At 40.5% G+C, this 18,483-nt stretch overlaps 6 protein-coding genes across 6 annotated transcripts; 2 read left to right on the forward strand and 4 right to left on the reverse strand.

The window, feature by feature from the left end:
* Nucleotides 1-24: 24 nt before the first annotated feature.
* Nucleotides 25-2,785, forward strand: ATC70_003072 (uncharacterized protein; the record flags this gene model as incomplete). Its single annotated transcript, XM_064822440.1, has 8 exons — nt 25-156; nt 208-467; nt 519-833; nt 892-1,346; nt 1,433-1,881; nt 1,931-2,160; nt 2,221-2,517; nt 2,572-2,785. 8 exons carry the CDS (start codon nt 25-27, stop codon nt 2,783-2,785), a joined length of 2,352 nt encoding a protein of 783 aa, XP_064679040.1.
* Nucleotides 2,786-2,888: 103 nt separating this feature from the next.
* Nucleotides 2,889-3,754, forward strand: ATC70_003073 (uncharacterized protein; the record flags this gene model as incomplete). Its single annotated transcript, XM_064822441.1, has 3 exons — nt 2,889-2,996; nt 3,066-3,467; nt 3,527-3,754. 3 exons carry the CDS (start codon nt 2,889-2,891, stop codon nt 3,752-3,754), a joined length of 738 nt encoding a protein of 245 aa, XP_064679041.1.
* A 91-nt stretch (nt 3,755-3,845) lies between these two features.
* On the reverse strand, nt 3,846-5,547 carry ATC70_003074 (C2H2-type zinc finger transcription factor; the record flags this gene model as incomplete). Its single annotated transcript, XM_064822442.1, has 9 exons — nt 3,846-3,895; nt 3,953-4,144; nt 4,199-4,343; nt 4,396-4,480; nt 4,641-4,682; nt 4,741-4,814; nt 4,866-5,205; nt 5,261-5,412; nt 5,467-5,547. The coding sequence occupies 9 exons, from the start codon at nt 5,545-5,547 to the stop codon at nt 3,846-3,848; spliced, it is 1,161 nt and encodes a 386-aa protein (XP_064679042.1).
* A 105-nt stretch (nt 5,548-5,652) lies between these two features.
* On the reverse strand, nt 5,653-6,094 carry ATC70_003075 (uncharacterized protein; the record flags this gene model as incomplete). The annotated part of the gene is made up of 2 exons (XM_064822443.1): nt 5,653-5,798; nt 5,860-6,094. The coding sequence occupies 2 exons, from the start codon at nt 6,092-6,094 to the stop codon at nt 5,653-5,655; spliced, it is 381 nt and encodes a 126-aa protein (XP_064679043.1).
* A 3,074-nt stretch (nt 6,095-9,168) lies between these two features.
* On the reverse strand, nt 9,169-13,421 carry ATC70_003076 (uncharacterized protein; the record flags this gene model as incomplete). The annotated part of the gene is made up of 2 exons (XM_064822444.1): nt 9,169-12,745; nt 12,808-13,421. 2 exons carry the CDS (start codon nt 13,419-13,421, stop codon nt 9,169-9,171), a joined length of 4,191 nt encoding a protein of 1,396 aa, XP_064679044.1.
* Nucleotides 13,422-15,919: 2,498 nt separating this feature from the next.
* ATC70_003077 (uncharacterized protein) lies at nt 15,920-17,774 on the reverse strand (the record flags this gene model as incomplete). The annotated part of the gene is made up of 5 exons (XM_064822445.1): nt 15,920-16,113; nt 16,170-16,266; nt 16,338-16,610; nt 16,667-16,801; nt 16,884-17,774. 5 exons carry the CDS (start codon nt 17,772-17,774, stop codon nt 15,920-15,922), a joined length of 1,590 nt encoding a protein of 529 aa, XP_064679045.1.
* Between the last annotated feature and the right edge of the window lie 709 nt (nt 17,775-18,483).

Below are 18,483 nucleotides of genomic sequence, written 5' to 3' on the forward strand. Positions count from 1 at the left end.
TTATTACTCCATCAGCTGTTGAATATGGCCACACCTATGGAAGATGTACAGCAGTATCTCTATGAAAACATAAAAGATGACCACGACCTCAACTTGAACCACATCACAAATCTTCTGGAATCCCGCAGAAACGAGCAAGCCAATCTGGATCCTCAGGTAAGTGCGCTTTATCCATGAATGAGCGTGGCTATTTATCAGCATCAACAGCTTCAAGCCTTGGAACAGGAGACAAAGAGCATTTTGTCACAGACGATGGAAGCAACAAAGTTATGCGAATCAACCTTGAGCCGCTTGAACACCTCGTTGACGACAACAGAAAGAAATATTGACAGTTATATGAGCGAATCAACTGGAAACACTCCTAAAGCAAACCTTCTCGAGCAATTGACAGTATTGGAAAACAAGCTCAAGGCAATCGATAATGCAAAGAGCTATATCAAGGCACTGCTGGTTGTCAAGGAATTAAGGTGAGAGGGCAACTTAAATCAGAAAACGCTGGCTAATGTTCTGTGAGATAGCTCCCAAGCACTGAATCTCGTAAAGACAGAGCCTGAACGGGCCATTATACCTTATTCACAACTTTTAAAGTTCGAGACGTACATCAACGACCAATCCAAGCAACATGAGCAGTACGGTGCATTATCAGAGCATGTGCAAAAGAGCCGAATCCGTCTTTGCGAAGAACTGGATGCAGTGTTGACGGCCGACTTTAAGCAGACCTTGGATAGCTTGTCATGGCCTACGCCCATGAAACCACCTTATGGGCCTCAACTCAAAGCAAAACTCAAGGATTTTGAAAAGGCATTCCACAATTTACTCTTGCTAAAGAAGCCGTAAGTAACTATCTATGGATGTTGATTATCATTATGCTCAGCCGCAGACAATATGCAGATCAGAAAGCAAAGACGACATTCTTAGCCCAATTGCCGTCATGCTGGAAGGTCTTTCGTTGAGATTTCGATTTCACTTTGAGACATCCAAGCCAACGAATCGCATCGATAAACCAGAATGGTATTTGCAGCATGTCAAGAATACGATCTCTACCCAAATGCCGTTCATAATGACCACAATTCAGCCCATCATGGAAACGATCAAACAAGACAAAGTGATTTACGCCAAAGATCAGTTCATTCGCGGCTTATTGCAGGACGTTACAAGAAAACTGGAAAAGACAATGCCAGAATTACTGAACCACCCCAACTGGCTCAGTCATACAATCCATCAAGTGCTGCAATTTGACAGATCTCTGCAGGAAGAATTTGCTTACGATCAATACGCTGCACTGTCCAATGTGATTCTGGGCAACTCGGCCTGGTTCAATGCTTGGTTTCAAGCTGAGAAGTCATGTAAGTGTGTGTGTGTGTGTGTGTGTGTGTGTGTGTTGAGCAACGCAGTCTATTCAGACTTGCTGACAAGAATGCATATATGCTAGTTGCCCAAGCCAGATACGATGAGATTTTGCTAGACAATCAAGCATTTAACATTTATGCAGAGGATGATTTCGAAAAATCGCAACAGCAATCCAATGGCAAACCCATCAAGCGCACTAAATCAGCTGTGCGACTGATCAACCTCTTGGAAAGCATCACAAATACCTACAGCGTTATCCCAAATCTTGTCCAAAAGTTCAAGTTCTTTGCCGATATTCAGCTGGATCTGCTGCAGCAGTATCAAAAGCGTTTGTCTGCAGCCATTGATTCATTCGAAGCACTTAGTTTGATTCGATCAGTCCCTGTGCCAGGAGCACTACCAGAAGCAGTTACCGGCGTCATGACAGCCACTGAAACAGGAGGCACGGTATCAGCATTGAATCGTTTGTACAGATGGTGGACCAGTGCTAGATCCATCAGTGACGTGTTGAAGGACTGGACAGAAGAAGAGGTGCGTTGTATAGAGGGTTGTGTGATGGCAGATAGTAATCCTAAAGTAGCTGTTTCTTGATATGCAATACGAGATCAATCAAGAGCCTGCTTGTATCAAGGAGATTATACGTGAAAATGAAAAGAACAACTGCATGCTGCAATTATCAAATCAGCAGACTGACGGATTGTTCTCCAACGCTTTGATTGCGTACGAGCAACTGAATAAACGATCAGAGAAGATTATCGTCAAGATTGCCATCAAAGAGTGGACCACAGAGACGAGACAATATGCGAAAAAGTAAGGAGATGACTGCACTGTGGGTGACATGTTGATGGTTAACTTGAATGTGTCCTATAGGGATGTTTGGTGGCAGTCGTCCACCGAGACACCAAGCGAGATTTCGGATGAACTGTATAGACCTCTTCAAGATTTACGAGTGACATGGAACTATTTGTACAATACTTTACCGCAAGCAGACTTTTTGGTTGTATATCGCAAAACACTCAAAGAGATTGAAAACTGGTACTGGAAAAATATCATCACGCAGAGCCAGTTTTCTACGACAGGTGCCTGTCAATTAGAGACTGATCTGACGCAAGGATTATGGAAGATAGGACAAAAATGGGTGTCCAAGCCAGAGAACTTTATGAAGAGGTAAGACCATTGCTTTTGGTTGCCATGGCGACGATTCATTTTCAATTTTTATAGGTTGAAGGAGACGATACAACTGCTGACATTGCCATTTTCATCAGAACAAGACGATATTCCAGCCTGTGATGTTCTCATGAAAGCGCTTACAGACACCAAGCAGCTAGAGCTTGTGCAAAATACGCTTGCAAAACTAGGAATCGAGGTATTGAGCAATGGTGAAATCCGTGATGTGCTTCGAAGACGAAATGACATGTTGTACAGCTGGAACTGATTTCTGAAATAAACAGGACGAGCTTTACCAGTGCTTTAAATCTGTCCCTTGTTTTCTTTCTCTGTGTTTCTTTTCCTCTTTTTCTTTGCATTATAAATTTACCATGTCTACAGACTTAACACCACAGTATACCGAAGATTTCTTTGCCAATGCTCAATCAGCCATGGATGATTGGCACTACGAGATGAGACGAGAGATACAAGAGATTGTTGTAAGTTGTCGAATAGCCTGATGTTTCGCTCTAAACACACGCATTGACAACATGAATACTCTGTTACAGCCTGGCCTCTATTTGGGCCCATTTTCAGCTTGTCGCCAAATTGAAGAGTTAAGAAACAATGGCATTACACACATTGTCTGCTTTGTCGACCAGAATGAGGCAAGGCTATTCCGAACGGACGCATTGTCACAATACTTTGGATTTCAAAAGTTTATCGTGAGTGATTCCAATCTCCAAAACCTCATACAGTTCTTCCCAGACACATCTCGCTACATCCACAATGTGATTTCACAGCAAGGAAAAGTGGTTGTTTGCTGCAATGGTGGCATGTCACGTAGTCCGACTTTTGCCATTGCGTACATTATGGAAAGATACAATATCGATGCTTCACAAGCTTATCATTTCGTGCAAGCAAAGCGACTGTGTATCAACCCAAACGATGGATTTAAAAGCCAACTCAAAGTAAGATATTGCTTCAACGTGAATAATGCATGAATTTATTCATGAAAACGTAAAACCAGGAATATGAGCCTATATACAAAGCTCGTCAAACTCAATCTGTGAATGAGGAAGACGACGGATTGAAGAGAAGACGGCGACGATCAGGACCCGATGATGATGAAAATGGCAATGCAAGCGGTGAACAACAGAGCTATGGGGAATCAAAGAGATTCTTCGGTTTAGAGGAGCAACAACAGAATGGTGTCAATGCTAATTTAAATGCAGGGTATTCATCGACCCTATTGTAAAAAAAAAAAAGAAAGAATAATAATGTATAGTAATAATCATAATATGTCGAATAAAGGCAATGTAAAGATTTCAGTCATCGTCGCTTTGATTCTATTTTTTCAGAATCTTGTTGGTATCAGCATCATTAGCACTCAGCAATCCTAATCCCATTCTAATCAGCCCAGCTTGTCATGCCATGTTGACTCTAAAGCGCTTACCATTTGATTGCTCCTCGTCGTTGTACTCTGCTTGTGTTTCGTGTAGTAGCGGCGCTATCATCTCCTGTTGATCTGAGAAATCATTCGAGTTGGCTCTTTTCTGTAAGCCATCCTTCTTTTGCATGTAGTGGACGGAAAGCATACTACAGATAAACAAAATGATAAGGAGGCTAGCTACTGTAAATCCCTTGTCTATTTCATTGCGCGTTAATATGGCATGTTACTGCTCATGTCAATCCTACTTACGATAATAGGGCGCATCAGTCACTGGCCATAAGACCAAGGGTGACCAAGTGTACATCAAGGAGGAAGATGTATTCATTATCGCAATGGCCATTGCTCTGACCTCACTATTGGTAGAGATGGTTTCGCTGGCCCACGTCATGATAGTCTATCAGGTAGTATGAGTAATTTGGGTACACAGGCGCTTGTTCATGACATACTGAAGTTAGTGATCCTAGACCAGCATGCATCACTAAAAAGGCTACGTATAAGATCCAAAATGGCTGCACAAAGGCTGCAAGTGAACTGTGAAGCATGCCAGTGAGTTGAGAGAAAAGTAGACGCACGCAGACGACAATGATCTGAATTGTTCAGCGTCTTTGATTTGAGCGTACACAAATGCAAAGAGCCAGCTGATGGCCATGTCCCTGATTGTGTGTCGCTATGTCATATAGAATCAACTTACCACATGCCAATCAACCCAAACGTTGCTGGGATGACAATACACCTAATATTTAACCATTAAAACCTCCTGATCATTCCATGCTTCCATGTATTCAGCTTACCAAACACGCGTGTTGTACCGATCGCTCATAAAACCATTCAGTAGGCCGAATATCATGGTGATGATAGTATCCGGCTGTCATTGCATGTCAGTAACGCTATATACATGCCCTGAAGCATCATTTACCGTAGTCAGCAAGTTTGCAGCAACCGCGTCAAATCCAATTTTTTTAGCCACAATACCAAGAACATGGGCTGCTCCCAACGAGAGGTGTATCGATGCCCAGCTGATGACAAATGGATATAAATATTTGTTCTTGAGCAGAGACTTGATCTTTTCGATTCGTTTGCTGGCAGTAACCCTTTTTCCCTCCTTTGTATTGTCGATGCCCATTCGATGAACTGCCAAATCACTTTCGGATTGATTCAGCCATGCTGTATTATGAGGATAGTCTGGCAAATAGTGATACCCCAACACAGCTAAGAGTAATGTGACACTGGCATCAAACATAAACATCCATCGCCATCTATACACTCGCTTGTGAATTTCTGAAACTACAGCCCAGTGCTTCTCTACTGTACCCGCTAATGCCAAATGTACCATCAAGCGTTTTCAACATGACGGCTTGTACAACGCCACTTAGACCACTCCCGAATGATCCGCATATGGTTACCAAAGCCAATCGTTTGCCCAACTCTCTTTTTGTGTACCATGTACCAATCAGAAATATAATCTAAAACCAGTTGAACAATAAGCTTTTTTCCTTGTTGAATGCCAAATAACTTACTCCAGGATAAAAGCCTGCCTCAGCTAAGCCCAGTAAAAATCGTATGAGATAGACGCCATGTACAGACTGAACGCAAGCCATGGCTATTGTCAACAAGCACCATATGATTTCTAACGCAGGCAGGTACCTTGATGGCCTCATATTTGATAACAAAATATTAGATGGTATTTGCATCCTACATGTATATCATTCAAATGAGAATTGGTGTGTGACATGATGGACATCCTCAGCTACTTGCGATAAATAACCAATCATGAAAAGTACGCCCATCCAATTGTACTGTAATCCTGTTATGTTGAGCTCTTCTTCCATACCACTGATGAAGGCACTTCCTAATGTGATTTATCAAGTTGAGCAACAGCCTGATTGATGAGTCTTTTACGCAATTTATACCCAAGTTGGTGTTGTCCAGCGTCTTCACAAGGTTGCCAAACATTGCAAACAGCAGCAGTCGTTTATCCAGCCGATGAACCAGCTCAATTTCATCTATACGATTAAACTGTTTGAGCTCTGTTTCAGTCTCTTCTTCTTCCTCGAAATGATTGTCTCCAAGTAAGTCAAGTTGAATGGAGTGTTGATGCCATTCATGAGATCCTCTTGTCAATTCGATACATTCGTCGTCTTTCATCTCCAATGAAAAGTTTAAAAGCAACAAAAAAAGAAAAAAGGGAAATAATTAAAACATGAAAGGGGGTAGTACCTACTGCTGCTTATTTGACCACATATATTAAACCATTCGCGTTGGAGCGCATAGAGAAAATGCTCAATGGGTGCTGAACCACGTTTCAATTAAGGTAACTCCGAGATTCTCCCTTTGGACAAACATGTATCACAAAAAAAGAGCATTTAAAAACGTTGCTCTGATGCCTCGTCTTATAGGGCCTTGAAAAAAAACACTATTATATTAGCAATTTATATGGGCAAGCTAACGTTGCAATAAATGCCATATGGTGAAGCACTTTCCTTCTTGTGTATGTGTCAATCGTTTGCAACCAGTACTTTTTAATCATACAAATGCAGCATAATTGTTTGTCCAACCAAAAAAGAGGAAAAGGCGAAAAAGAATATGGTTGCAACTGAAGTAGCGTCTTTAACTATCACCATGGTCACAATTGACTCAGTTGAAAAAAACCAAAAATGATGTAGCATCCAGGAGCAGATTTTCCGTTTAATTTGACAGATGTTGTCATGGCAACCTACTTTTACACTGTTGCTGGTGCTCAATTTGAACGCTGCAGATCCAGGAACCAATTGTAACTCGATCTTTAAGTTGAATGTTATTCCTTATTTCGCATCAGCAAACAAAATGAGTCAGTGTATCTATTTGTACTAGCACACCAGACTGAATATTTTCAAAATCTAATATAAACATATAGGAGGAAAGTTGCGCTTTGTGTATTTCATGTATTAGAAAGGTTCCGATGATGAGTTTATCGTTTCATGCGAGTTTAGCGTAAAATGTCATTACGTAAGATATTCGTATCTAAATTACATAGTGCCCAATACCAGGACGTAGCATTATGCTTTGTCTTTTCTTTTCAATAAAGCATAATGTCAAATACTATACATATGCAATTTTTGAGGTTAGATGGTTGAAACACAAACAACAGCAGCAGCAACAGGTATAAACGATGTTTGAGCACACTCTTAATGGAAATCCCGAAAAAAAAAACTTGGAGTGCCCAATTCTCTCTAATCAAGTTTCACAAAAAAAGATTCAAGGTTTTTCCAGAGAGCTAAAAGATTATCTTGTTGTTTGTTGTCTTGTTTTAATCTTTCAAAGTGAGCTTCCCCCCGCATTTTTGACATACATGCTACATACAAACAAAAATTGAGTTTCGTATAATGAATATAAAACCTTACATTTCATTATCTAGCATCTTCTTTCTTTATTCTATAATATTGTTGTTTTATTTTTACATCCAATATGCCTAACCCTGTCAAGCCTGTCAACTTATCCGGAGGACAATGGTAAGAGAACTAAATGACCCACACCCTGCTCGTATATACTTATTCGTTTCATATTCGCCGAAAAAAAAAGCGATCATTGTGGACAGGTACAAATCATGACTGATCTAATGCCATGCGTGTATGGTACAATCAAGACTAACATATCACATCACTTGTAGTACGGTCATGGCAGAAAGCAGTGCAGTCTTTTGAGGAAGTAATGTGTTCCGGTCAATATAGCGTGTGAGGGAAAAAAAGAAACAGAGATCCCCTACCGTTTACTCCAAATATACCCACAATCTCATAGTTCAACACATACATAAAACAACCGTAGTGCCTGCATATCCTACTGAAAATAAAATGCTTAAAAAAGTCTTTGCTTTCTTCTTTATTGAAGTGTTTTATTTATATGGATGTCATTTGTTGATGCATTAAATGTTATAAAGATACCAAAACTCAAATATTTATATTTCTCCGGGAAATGCACTCATTAATAGTTTCCATCAAAATAAGCGCTTCTGGTATGAAGATGCTTGAAATTTCTAGATTTTTTTCAGGCTCAAGCTCTGTGTGTTTTCCCATCATTAATGTAAAAATGTGAAGTGATTATTGACAGATCTTGGCTGGTGCATGCAAAATTCATTCAAGAAATACGTCAAATAAATGCCTTCCAGCTTTCATTGGCTCCATACTTTCGCTTCGCCTTGATGAAAACCAACTTACAGGCTGCCTTCCTTGATCCATAACTGTAGGTCTGGCTCTTCTATGATGCTCCATACCTGAAACAATGGAAACAATCTAATTACAGGCATTGGTCATACTCGCATTACCTCTACCTGCTCAAAATTATTCAAAACACTGCAAAATCTGGCTGAATTCAAGTAGTGATTTCTCGCGCTACAGGCCAATTTGGAACGCCAGAATAGCACTCATCCAGTATTCACTTCCTGGCACCTTCGCTCAACTTTTTGAGCCAAAAAAAATACATGGCCAAAAATCGGCCAAAAGGCATGAGGTACCCCTCATAGTTTTCATCAAAAATCAAACGATTTTGTTTTTCTCCTTGAAAATGACAACTTTTACTATGGCATATAGTAAGTCAAAATGTTTCTCGAAATCCAAGGCAGCCTCTGAAACCGCTTTTGTAAGACTTTTATATGCAAAATTTCGACATTTTGGCCAAAAACCACATTTCATATTTTCTGAGATTGCTCAATAAGTTTATTCAAAACATCTATTTTATTTGGCATCATTGAAAGCGCCTTGAAAAGTACTCCAGGAATGTATTAGGAAGTACGAGCTGATAATCACAACTTATATAGTCAAAGCTCGCAAAATAGTTAAAACAAGTCGACTAAAGACGAAATTTGACCAATCTTGGGCGTGTATGACATATCTGGGGCAAAAATTGTTTGAATTTCCATATTTAGTAATTTTGGCGAAGCCAAAATTTTTTTGTAATTGAAGGTTTTGATTGTAATAAATGCACGTAGAAAGTGGTATTGCTCTGATATTGGCAAGATTATTATCCAAGTTAAATTCTTGAATTTTACGGTTTTAATCCATGTAATCGCCTCATACAGTAAATTTAACGCCGAAGCAAAAGATGTTCATAAGAGTAGTAGGTGTCTAAATGGCACGGTGCTTATGGTACTAGCAAGTATATTTCAAAGTATCCGAATACGGAATAATGTATACGTGTGCTTTATAGAAAGGTGGGCTTTAACTGATGACAATATATCATTTTTGCAATCACCTGTTGCAATTTTTGGCATCCCAGATACCTGGACAGCCAGATGTCGCAGCACATTTCAAACATCTTGGACTACTACAGTCTGTTCGTTTGTTTTTACCATTGCAGACTTCACTTCCACAACCTTTACACTTTCTTGCTGTAACCCTTTTTGTTATTACTGGTGCTTTCTGGTAGGGATGTGGATGGCACATCTGCAGTCGAGGTGAGATGAACCTGTGTGTTGGGACCAGCAAGGCAGTTTGGGGCCTGTGATCAGGAACGGGCAAGACATCTTGTAGTCTGTGGCTAGGAACAGGCAATGATGGCTGGAAATAGTAGCCAGCAGGGAGGACATTGTGCTGTAGGTGTGGCTGTTGTGGTTGCGGTTGAAGCAGTTGCGATGAAACAGATGGCGGCGATATTTGTGCATCAATTGTGGCAGCAGAAACGACAGCAAAAATATTGTTGATGGATGGTATTCTTGGTGATGCTGCTGGCAGTAGTTGAGAAGGCTGATTAGTGGAGACGACTTGATGCTCAATGAGTCTCAAAGCTATTTGATGAATCTCCTCTGTTTTGGATACTCCGTCTTGTAATTCGAAATCTTTATAATACTTCTCGAGATGATCCGTGGTTTTATAGAATATATCAATACCGTTGGCCTTTTCATTGAACTTGCTGGCAAAATCAACAAAATTTATCCTTCTATTGTTGCTATTCTTGTAGTGAGTTTCATAAATGACCCTGAATTCGGATTTCTCCTTCATCGTATGGACAGCGAGCACGGCAAACTTTGTACATTGATTGTTTGCAACAAACTTGTAACGGCCAAGATGTGAGCGCAAAGTTGACCCAACTTTCATGAAGACAGTGTCTTGGAGCTGTGGAATTGTTTTGTCTATAAGAGGCAAGCTCTCATCCGTGATCTCAGAGGGCAAGATACCAATTTTGACCATCTCTTCATTTGGTAAAGGGCATATACCAAAGAGCTCACCAGAACCGCAATATTCCAAAGCATTCACAGACAAAGCGATGTTTCTTGTGTCAGCACTGAATCCCATTTTTTGACGCAAGAGATCAATATGCTGAACTAGCCAGGGATCATAATGGCTTTTGTAAATGACTGAATGCCTGTTCTTTGAACCCACGTCGAGATTATGTCTCAGCCTGTATTCAGTAAGCATCGCATTAGCCAGCTCTGGACCAGCACCAAACGACCCAAACTTGCGAATCAAGTTCTGATGGACTCCGCCTTCTAAAGAGTTTGTTCCACGGATGCATCTATAGAGTGTCAGCTTGAGATCGTCCAATTTTCCTGTCTTAATGTACAATTGTACATCTGGCGGATCAGACACATGGCCTAACTGCACTGTTCTCAAGACAGCAGCTGCTTGATCCCAAGATTTTTTATCAAACAGTGCTCTTCCAGATTTTGCGCACTTCAGAGGGCCGTAAGAAAGAAACAAGGATTTTAAAAGAGGAAGCAACACTTCAGGAGCAGACACCTTTCTTCGTACTCTTCTCCACAACCACGCACGATCGTATTTCATCTTCGAATCCCAGGTGTGTGTAAAGCTTGGATCCCTAAGTCTTTTCTGTGCAAATGCCGCGATGACCTTTTCTTTGTCAGTCTCATCAATCGTAAATAAGCTTTCACTAAATTTTCTAGTGAATTGCTTATACAAGGTGTGTCTCTTATAAGGCTTGATCATATCCATCAAATGAAAAATGTCTTTGACGACGCGAGTAAAAGCAATTTTGGGATCAGCATTATACCAAGCAAACTGTCGATAGCCACTGGTAAAGCCAGCCTTGTCAACCCTGTCTATAGCATCACCAAAAATCTCTTGCATCTTTGACTGAATTTCTGACTCCATAATAGCATTGGGATTGCTTACTGGCGTAGCTATTACAGGATCGCTAGGGGCGGTAGGATTAGCAGAGGAAATACTCGAGGCTTCAGATGGTGAAGCAGCTGTGATGAGATGAGCTGCAGGAACTCTCAGTTCAAATGGTGGTTCACCATATGTTTGCAAAGCAATACCATTTGCCAGATATCCAGGAACATATACTTTTGTAATTCTTACAGTTGCTGTGCTACCATTAACCACGATTTCGCCGTAGGCAACAGCTTGACTGTTTCGTGGAGGCATCACATCTACAAACGAACCAACTGGACAGGTAGGAAGCACACGATTACCAACAGGCAGATGATTCGCAGCAACACTGTAGATGGCCAAACTAGCCCAAGCATCAATTGCAGCATAATTTAGAAGATCTGGCGAGAGGTCAGCCATATTCCATGCGCTTCTTTGAGGGCCTTTATCAAGAGGGGCACCAAGTATACATAGCGAAATGTCTGACAATGACATTGTACCTGTTGAGATTAGCTGCCGTGCAGAACAGAATGATCCTAGCTCCAACTTCGTTTTGCATTCAATTCCGAACCGATTATTGAGACGAGAGAAATCAACACCAATGCTTCTTCCAACTTTCGTGATATCAGCATTTACAAGCACATCTACAAGCTCCTTGGGAAGTGCGAGCCAGGATCTATCAATATGCAGGACGTCCACTGTATTGCCATGAGCAATCTGAATGACATCAACTTGATCGTAATGCGGATCGTCATTCACATTCCACTCTGTGTCAAGTCCAATAACCGAGGGCTTGCCAGCGTTTCTCTCGACTGTCAACTTGTCATTCAGATCCTTCATCTTCCTAATAATCAACCCTACATCACGATTGAGATAGTCTACCTCAACATCATTTGGCAGCCTGAGGAATAACCGGTTTGCGTTGCTGTTTGCAGTCTCTTGCTGACGTGGGACCTCTTGAATGACCTTCAAAGAGTCGAAGATGCTCTCCAAGAATCGTTTATCGCTTTGCACATTATCAGTGAAGAAAGCTACCGGCATCTCATGTCCATAAAGTTCGTATGCTTCTTTCATCTTTTGCAATGAATGTTTCAGATAGATAAGGGACTTTGAGGGGACCAGAACCTGATGTACGATCTCCTCATACTCATTCGTCACGGTGAACAAGGCAGTGAATACACCAGCATCCTCAATTTTAGCGATATGTTTCGGGAATTTGAAAGAGTGATCGCACTTAAGCACCTTGCCGTCAAGAAGCATGGCATGTTTGTCCATCTTTGGCTTGAGTTCCTCGATCATTGCTGTGTACAAAGTCCTGAAATAAGTGGCACTTGGTACATAACCAGCATACTGGTGAGGGTCTTCAAAATTCGAGTAAGGGAGGAACGAATAGTTTCGGAGGAGTCCTTTCTTTTTAGCCAAACATGACAGTAAGTACTGGAGTTCCAGCTGATCATGACGAAGAACATGCAATTCTCGGAGTAACTTTTGGAATCTCTGAGGACCCATTGAGTTTTGCATGCACGGACGAAGGAGATTTGCGACAGTTTTGGAAACACCTCCTTTGCTAGTCAAAACGGCAGGGAATTCCATCTGAAGCTCCTGTGGCAATTGTCGCATAATGATGGGGTCGTGAGATTGCCATGAGTCTTCAAATCCAGGCTTTTTGCATCCAGTCACTGTACATTCGTATCTGCATGACAACAGATAGAAACAACTAAATTTCATATTAGCAATCAAGCCAACGTTTCAGCCTTTAACTACTCTACTCTTACTTACCTTGCAAGATCAACGATTCTTCTAGCATGCGGATCCTTGTTGAAACCTTTGCTTTTCAATGGAGATTTACACTTGGGGCATTCTAAAGACTTGGACCTGTGTGGAAGCAAGTGATGAGGTAGCCACAGAAATACTCGAGGTTGATATAGGCTTTTATTGGGTTCCTCTTTCGCCGGTAACTTCTTCAGCAGTGCAAAATAGGGATTAACTGGCTCCACCCAAAAAGTATTCCTGTCGTATTCAACAGGACGTCCGTCCTCATGCAAGCGGGCACAAAGAGACTCGAAAAAGTCTCTGTGCTGAGTGTTGAGAGGGAGATCTTGGACAGTATCATTGTCTTCAGCCTCGCAGTTCTCTTCACCCTCTTCTAATCCAGCCTCTTCAGGGACAGAGAGCTCTTCTTGGCTTTCAGATGTTGATGACTCGCCCTGATTTGAGCTGCTTGAAGGATCAATACTTGTTGCTGCTGCATTGAATTTAGCTACTCGCTTGAAGGCTTGTGTGATTGTAGCTTGATTCGAAATAAAGCCTTTGGTAGCAGAGAATCGAAGGGTAGAAAAGCTGCGTGCTTTTCCTTTGTCTTTATTGTTGCTATGTTTGGTAACTTTCCCCATTACTGTTCACAAAACGCATAAATAAATGAATATAAAAAGGAGAAAGGGGGTAAATCAGATTAGGTTTGAAAGTATAGTAGGGCTTTTAAATTTCATATATATTTCTACAGCCGGCCCTAATTTATGATTTTATTGGCCAATATAAACCAATCATTTATCTTATTAGGGCCGGAGTTTTGCCCCAGGTATGTTATCCCCGCCCAATCTTGAGCAGAAAAAAAGTAGCCTGAGTTTGAATCAATTTTGGCGGATGGGTGCTGCTGCTAGCTGACCCAAATACCTTTCTGATGATAACAATAATGATAACAATGACTATTGCAATGCTGATTGAATAGAGATCATGAATCTAAAAGAAAAATATGTTAGCTTGAATCCTTTTTTTCTGTGGTTTTATTGGGAGTTTTTCCCTATAAAATTGTCTTTTGCAATGACAATATTTGAAAAATGAACCTACACAAGTCCTTTATCTACGCATGGTCAGCTTTATGTCGCCATCTCTAGAGCAACATCAGCGAACGGACACCTCCCCCCTCCTGAATCTGATATAGCCTTTTTTCTACTATTAATTGATTGCCTAAAATATATTTTTATTATCCTTGATTTGGAATGGCTTCGGCGAGAGCCCACAGGGCGACACCGTCATCGAACGTAGCGAGATCGATCGGCTAGTATAATGTATTCGAATACTATGAAAAAAAACGTCATTAGAGACATAAAAGTTTAAAAACTTTTGTTGGGATGTACAAGAATGCACATGTGATCCTGATTGAAGAAGAACGGCAGGCCTGGAATCATATCAAGGAAGATGCTCACATTCAACTCAACCTTCAAATGAGATTGGAACTAATAGTTGGTGAAGATAGGTGCACTCAGAATCTGCCAACTGTCAACGAAATTGCAGCCATCATTCCAAATGTATATTATGATACAAATTTTAAAGATGCACTCACCGCATTCCAAAATAATTTTTCAACCAGTATTAATGATTTCTTTTAAGCAAATTAATGGAACGTATACTGTCTACATGCCATGTTGCAATGCTGCAAATCATACTCAGAAGGTTGCGATTACATATATTTTGGTGGTGAGCCAGGCTGGCTGGCGCTGTTAGATATGAAAATGCCCAACAAAACCACAGAAAAAAAGGATTCAAGCTAACAGATTGTTCTTTTAGATTCATGATCTCTATTCAATCAGCATTGCAATAGTCATTGTTATCATTATTGTTATCATCAGAAAGGTATTTGGGTCAGCTAGCAGCAGCACCCATCCGCCAAAATTGATTCAAACTCAGGCTACTTTTTTTCTGCTCAAGATTGGTCAAATTTCGTCTTTAGTCGACTTGTTTTAACTATTTTGCGAGCTTTGACTATATAAGTTGTGATTATCAGCTCGTACTTCCTAATACATTCCTGGAGTACTTTTCAAGGCGCTTTCAATGATGCCAAATAAAATAGATGTTTTGAATAAACTTATTGAGCAATCTCAGAAAATATGAAATGTGGTTTTTGGCCAAAATGTCGAAATTTTGCATATAAAAGTCTTACAAAAGCGGCTTCAGAGGCTGCCTTGGATTTCGAGAAACATTTTGACTTACTATATGCCATAGTAAAAGTTGTCATTTTCAAGGAGAAAAACGCAATCGTTTGATTTTTGATGAAAACTATGAGGGGTACCTCATGCCTTTTGGCCGATTTTTGGCCATGTATTTTTTTTTTGGCTCAAAAAGTTGAACGAAGGTGCCAGGAAGTGAATACTGGATGAGAGCAATTATTTGGTGCTATTCCGGCTACTCAGAAACATCTATATGTAAAGATATAAAGGCTTGAAAGTTGTCAAATTTGGCTGTTTTTCACACATTTGCTTGTCAATAGACGTGTTTTTTCTACGATGCAAAGGCGTAAAGACATTGTATGCATTAATCTAGATTCAGAGTGTGCTGTTACATTCAAATATTCAGCTGGAAATATTAGGTTGAGTGACATTATTGTATTGCAGTAGCATAACATAATGGTATAGCTTATTAGTGAGGCGATGACGGCTATAAGACCCGCTCTGGACATTTTAGATGCAATAGATAGCTTGCATCTAGTAAAAACTATACCATAAAAGTAGCTCAAACATAGGTGCTCCATAACTCGGTGGCTCAAATTACTAGGTGATCAGCATCATATCTAATTTAATTGTGCCAGAGCTCTGTATTCTGAGCTGTGTGTACGTTTGATATTCAGTATTAGTGCATGCATTCACCGTTAAAACCAGCTCACTGATGATAGCGTACTAGAGAATGCAGCATGTCCAAGAAGGCTCAACACAGGTGCTACAACATGCAACCGTGGTCTGAATAGCGCAAAGAAAATTGCTCTCATAGGCTTCTCCAGTCTGGCCGCTCAAGATGGCCTTCCTCTCCTTCCATTCAGGCGCATTTCCGACACAAACAAGTAAGACTATTATAGACTGTCTGCTTCTAGCGATAAATCTTCCTCACATTTTTAATTTTAGGTATATCTTGTCCCCAACGTTTCTTGACCACCAAGCCCATGGTGAGGCCGGGATCCCCACATAAAGTGGTGACTTATTAGAGTCCCGTAGGGATCATAATCCATAGCAACGGCTAAGCCGGTCAGTATCTTCAAAGCCAAATCTAGTTCTGCATAGTTTGTGTCGAATGGATGAACATACTTTTGCAAATCTAATGGAATCTTTGTTGAATGGCTGCACATACCCTCTATAACCCGTCTCACTTACCCTTCATCATGAGACAGTATCTCGGTATCCTCTGGATGGGTGCAATAAAGTAATCTGACATGCCTAATCGATTTGTGTCTCTTCGAGATAGGCTTTCCTAAACAAATATATACTATTTTAGTAAATGCTTTCCATATATTTCCTCTCATCTCCCCACAAACATTATACCTGATCTATTTTGATGAATAGTGCATTACTACAGGCTCTTTTGATTGTTTTGATGTTTGTCCTATAATGCATGGCGTATTTCAAAAACACAACAAAGCTGGACTCAAAGGACCGAAACACTTGCCCTACATTGCTGGTAGATTGAAACGACTGCAGCAAATTGTCGGATAGTTGCACTAGCTCTGGCAGATGATTGAACAGTATTGGGATATCAGTTGATTTTACAAGTGGATCTTTTGCCTGAGAAGCAGCCAACATGGGCCGCATGTATCTCTATGGAAAACAAACACTTAGCCCACAGGCTGCTTGGAGATGCACATGTACCTTACGTCTTGGATCAGCACAAGCAGCTGATTGTATGATTTCTCGGTTTCTATCAATTCGTTCAATATGAATTTCACCATGGCAAGGTCCTTTGGTGATGATTGTCGTACAAATCTTTGTCTCTCTAGTGGATCTTCCGGCTTAGATTCAATATTGTATGTAATAAATGTTAGCGTTATTAATAATCTGATGCAAATGAAATGAAAAAGAACATCAACTCACTGTCAATGCTGGATGTGCCATGATCTTGTACAATTCACTTTTATCGTTATCAACCACGTAATCTTGATCAGGGTTTGCAGATAATAATTGTGTAATCGTATTTTTCCAAACATGAATCGCTCGGGTTTCTTTTGATTTTAGTGAATCTAATCCTAGTACAGTGCGAGCTCGTGCTACATTGACTACGCCTGACAGCCTCTTTTCTTTATTTTGAGATATAGAACGAGAAATACAGTAATCTCTTTTAATAGATGTCGACGATAGCGCAATATCTGATTGGACTGTGTTGATGAACTGCCTCTCCTCTTCCTCCTCTTCTTCCTTGATGGTGAAATCATCCAGTAAGCGAATGGTCTTCAGCGAAGATGACCTGGACGAACTGCTGGATGAGTTGCTCTCTTCAGTTTGTTGTTGTTGTTGTTGTCGATCAATAAAGTCTATCGCAATAGAATGTCGGTTAAGCTGCCGATTTTTTGTTTGTTGTTGTTTTTGCTGTAATGATGATGGCGGTGAGAATGATATCTGCCGTGCTATAGTGGCTCTTGTGGGTCTGTTGGTGGGTTCTTCGTCCTCTTCTTCTTTTGCTGACGGGAAGAAGAATTGAGAAAACGGCCTTGCCGACAACGAGGGCTTTAATTTTAGATTTGTTGGTGGTAACTGAGGCATTGGTGCTGGCTGTGGTTGGGGCAGCGACACATTTGATTTGCACTCCAATGTTCCTTTCTGCTTTGTCCTTCTTCTTGAAACAGATGCAACCAGTGTCTGCAACTTGCTAAACGAGGAAGATCTGTTCTTTTTGGTTTTTGTGTCATTCGTACTGTCATTTTTGCTTGCTGCTGCTGTTGCTTTTTTCAATAGAAGAGAATCGTTGTTACAAACGTCAATGGACATGATGTTTGAAGTAGGCTATTTTTGTTGAAAATCGATAAAGATAAGAGAGAGAGAGAGAAAGAAAGAGAGAAAGAGAGGAGAAAAGGGAAGCAGAGATGGCACAGTACATATAACCCCTAAAAAAAAAAAAAAAAAAAAAAAAAAAAAAAAAAAAAAGAACATGTTTGCTGTTTGTCCAACATCAAACTCTTACTTGCTTGCCCATATTAATCAGGTACACTGATTCTCCACTTCAATATGTTTTTTCCAGTGTGCTTAAACAAGGAGTTGATGGGGGCAAGTACGTTAATTTTTTCAGTGGAAATTGGTCTATATGAAATGCAAAATAATGCCATCAAATCCAGCACACACACACACACACACACACAAGTATAAAGCGTGCTTGTACATCATGTCATTGCCATCAATCAAACAGTGTTGCCACCGTAAGCCCATCAAAACCGAAAAGTGTGGTTTGGCAAGGAATTGGGAAGGGCTCATCTCCAAGTTTAGTTGGCATTTCAGTAAGCTGTATTTGCAGTAAGTTATATAGCGGCAAACATTGAGCGATAAGTAAGCTACGCCCCAAGTCAAGACTACCAGTGTAATGGTATAGATGCTTATCATATCCAGGCAATCATGATGATGCAGAAAGCTCACCTAGTTTTGCATTTATTTTCACATGCCTACTATCTGACAAAGAAGCGTACAGCTCGGTATCTTGCTTGGA

Source organism: Mucor velutinosus (genome assembly GCF_035048745.1).
Source record: "Mucor velutinosus strain NIH1002 chromosome Unknown tig00000165, whole genome shotgun sequence".
Taxonomy (NCBI): domain Eukaryota; kingdom Fungi; phylum Mucoromycota; class Mucoromycetes; order Mucorales; family Mucoraceae; genus Mucor; species Mucor velutinosus.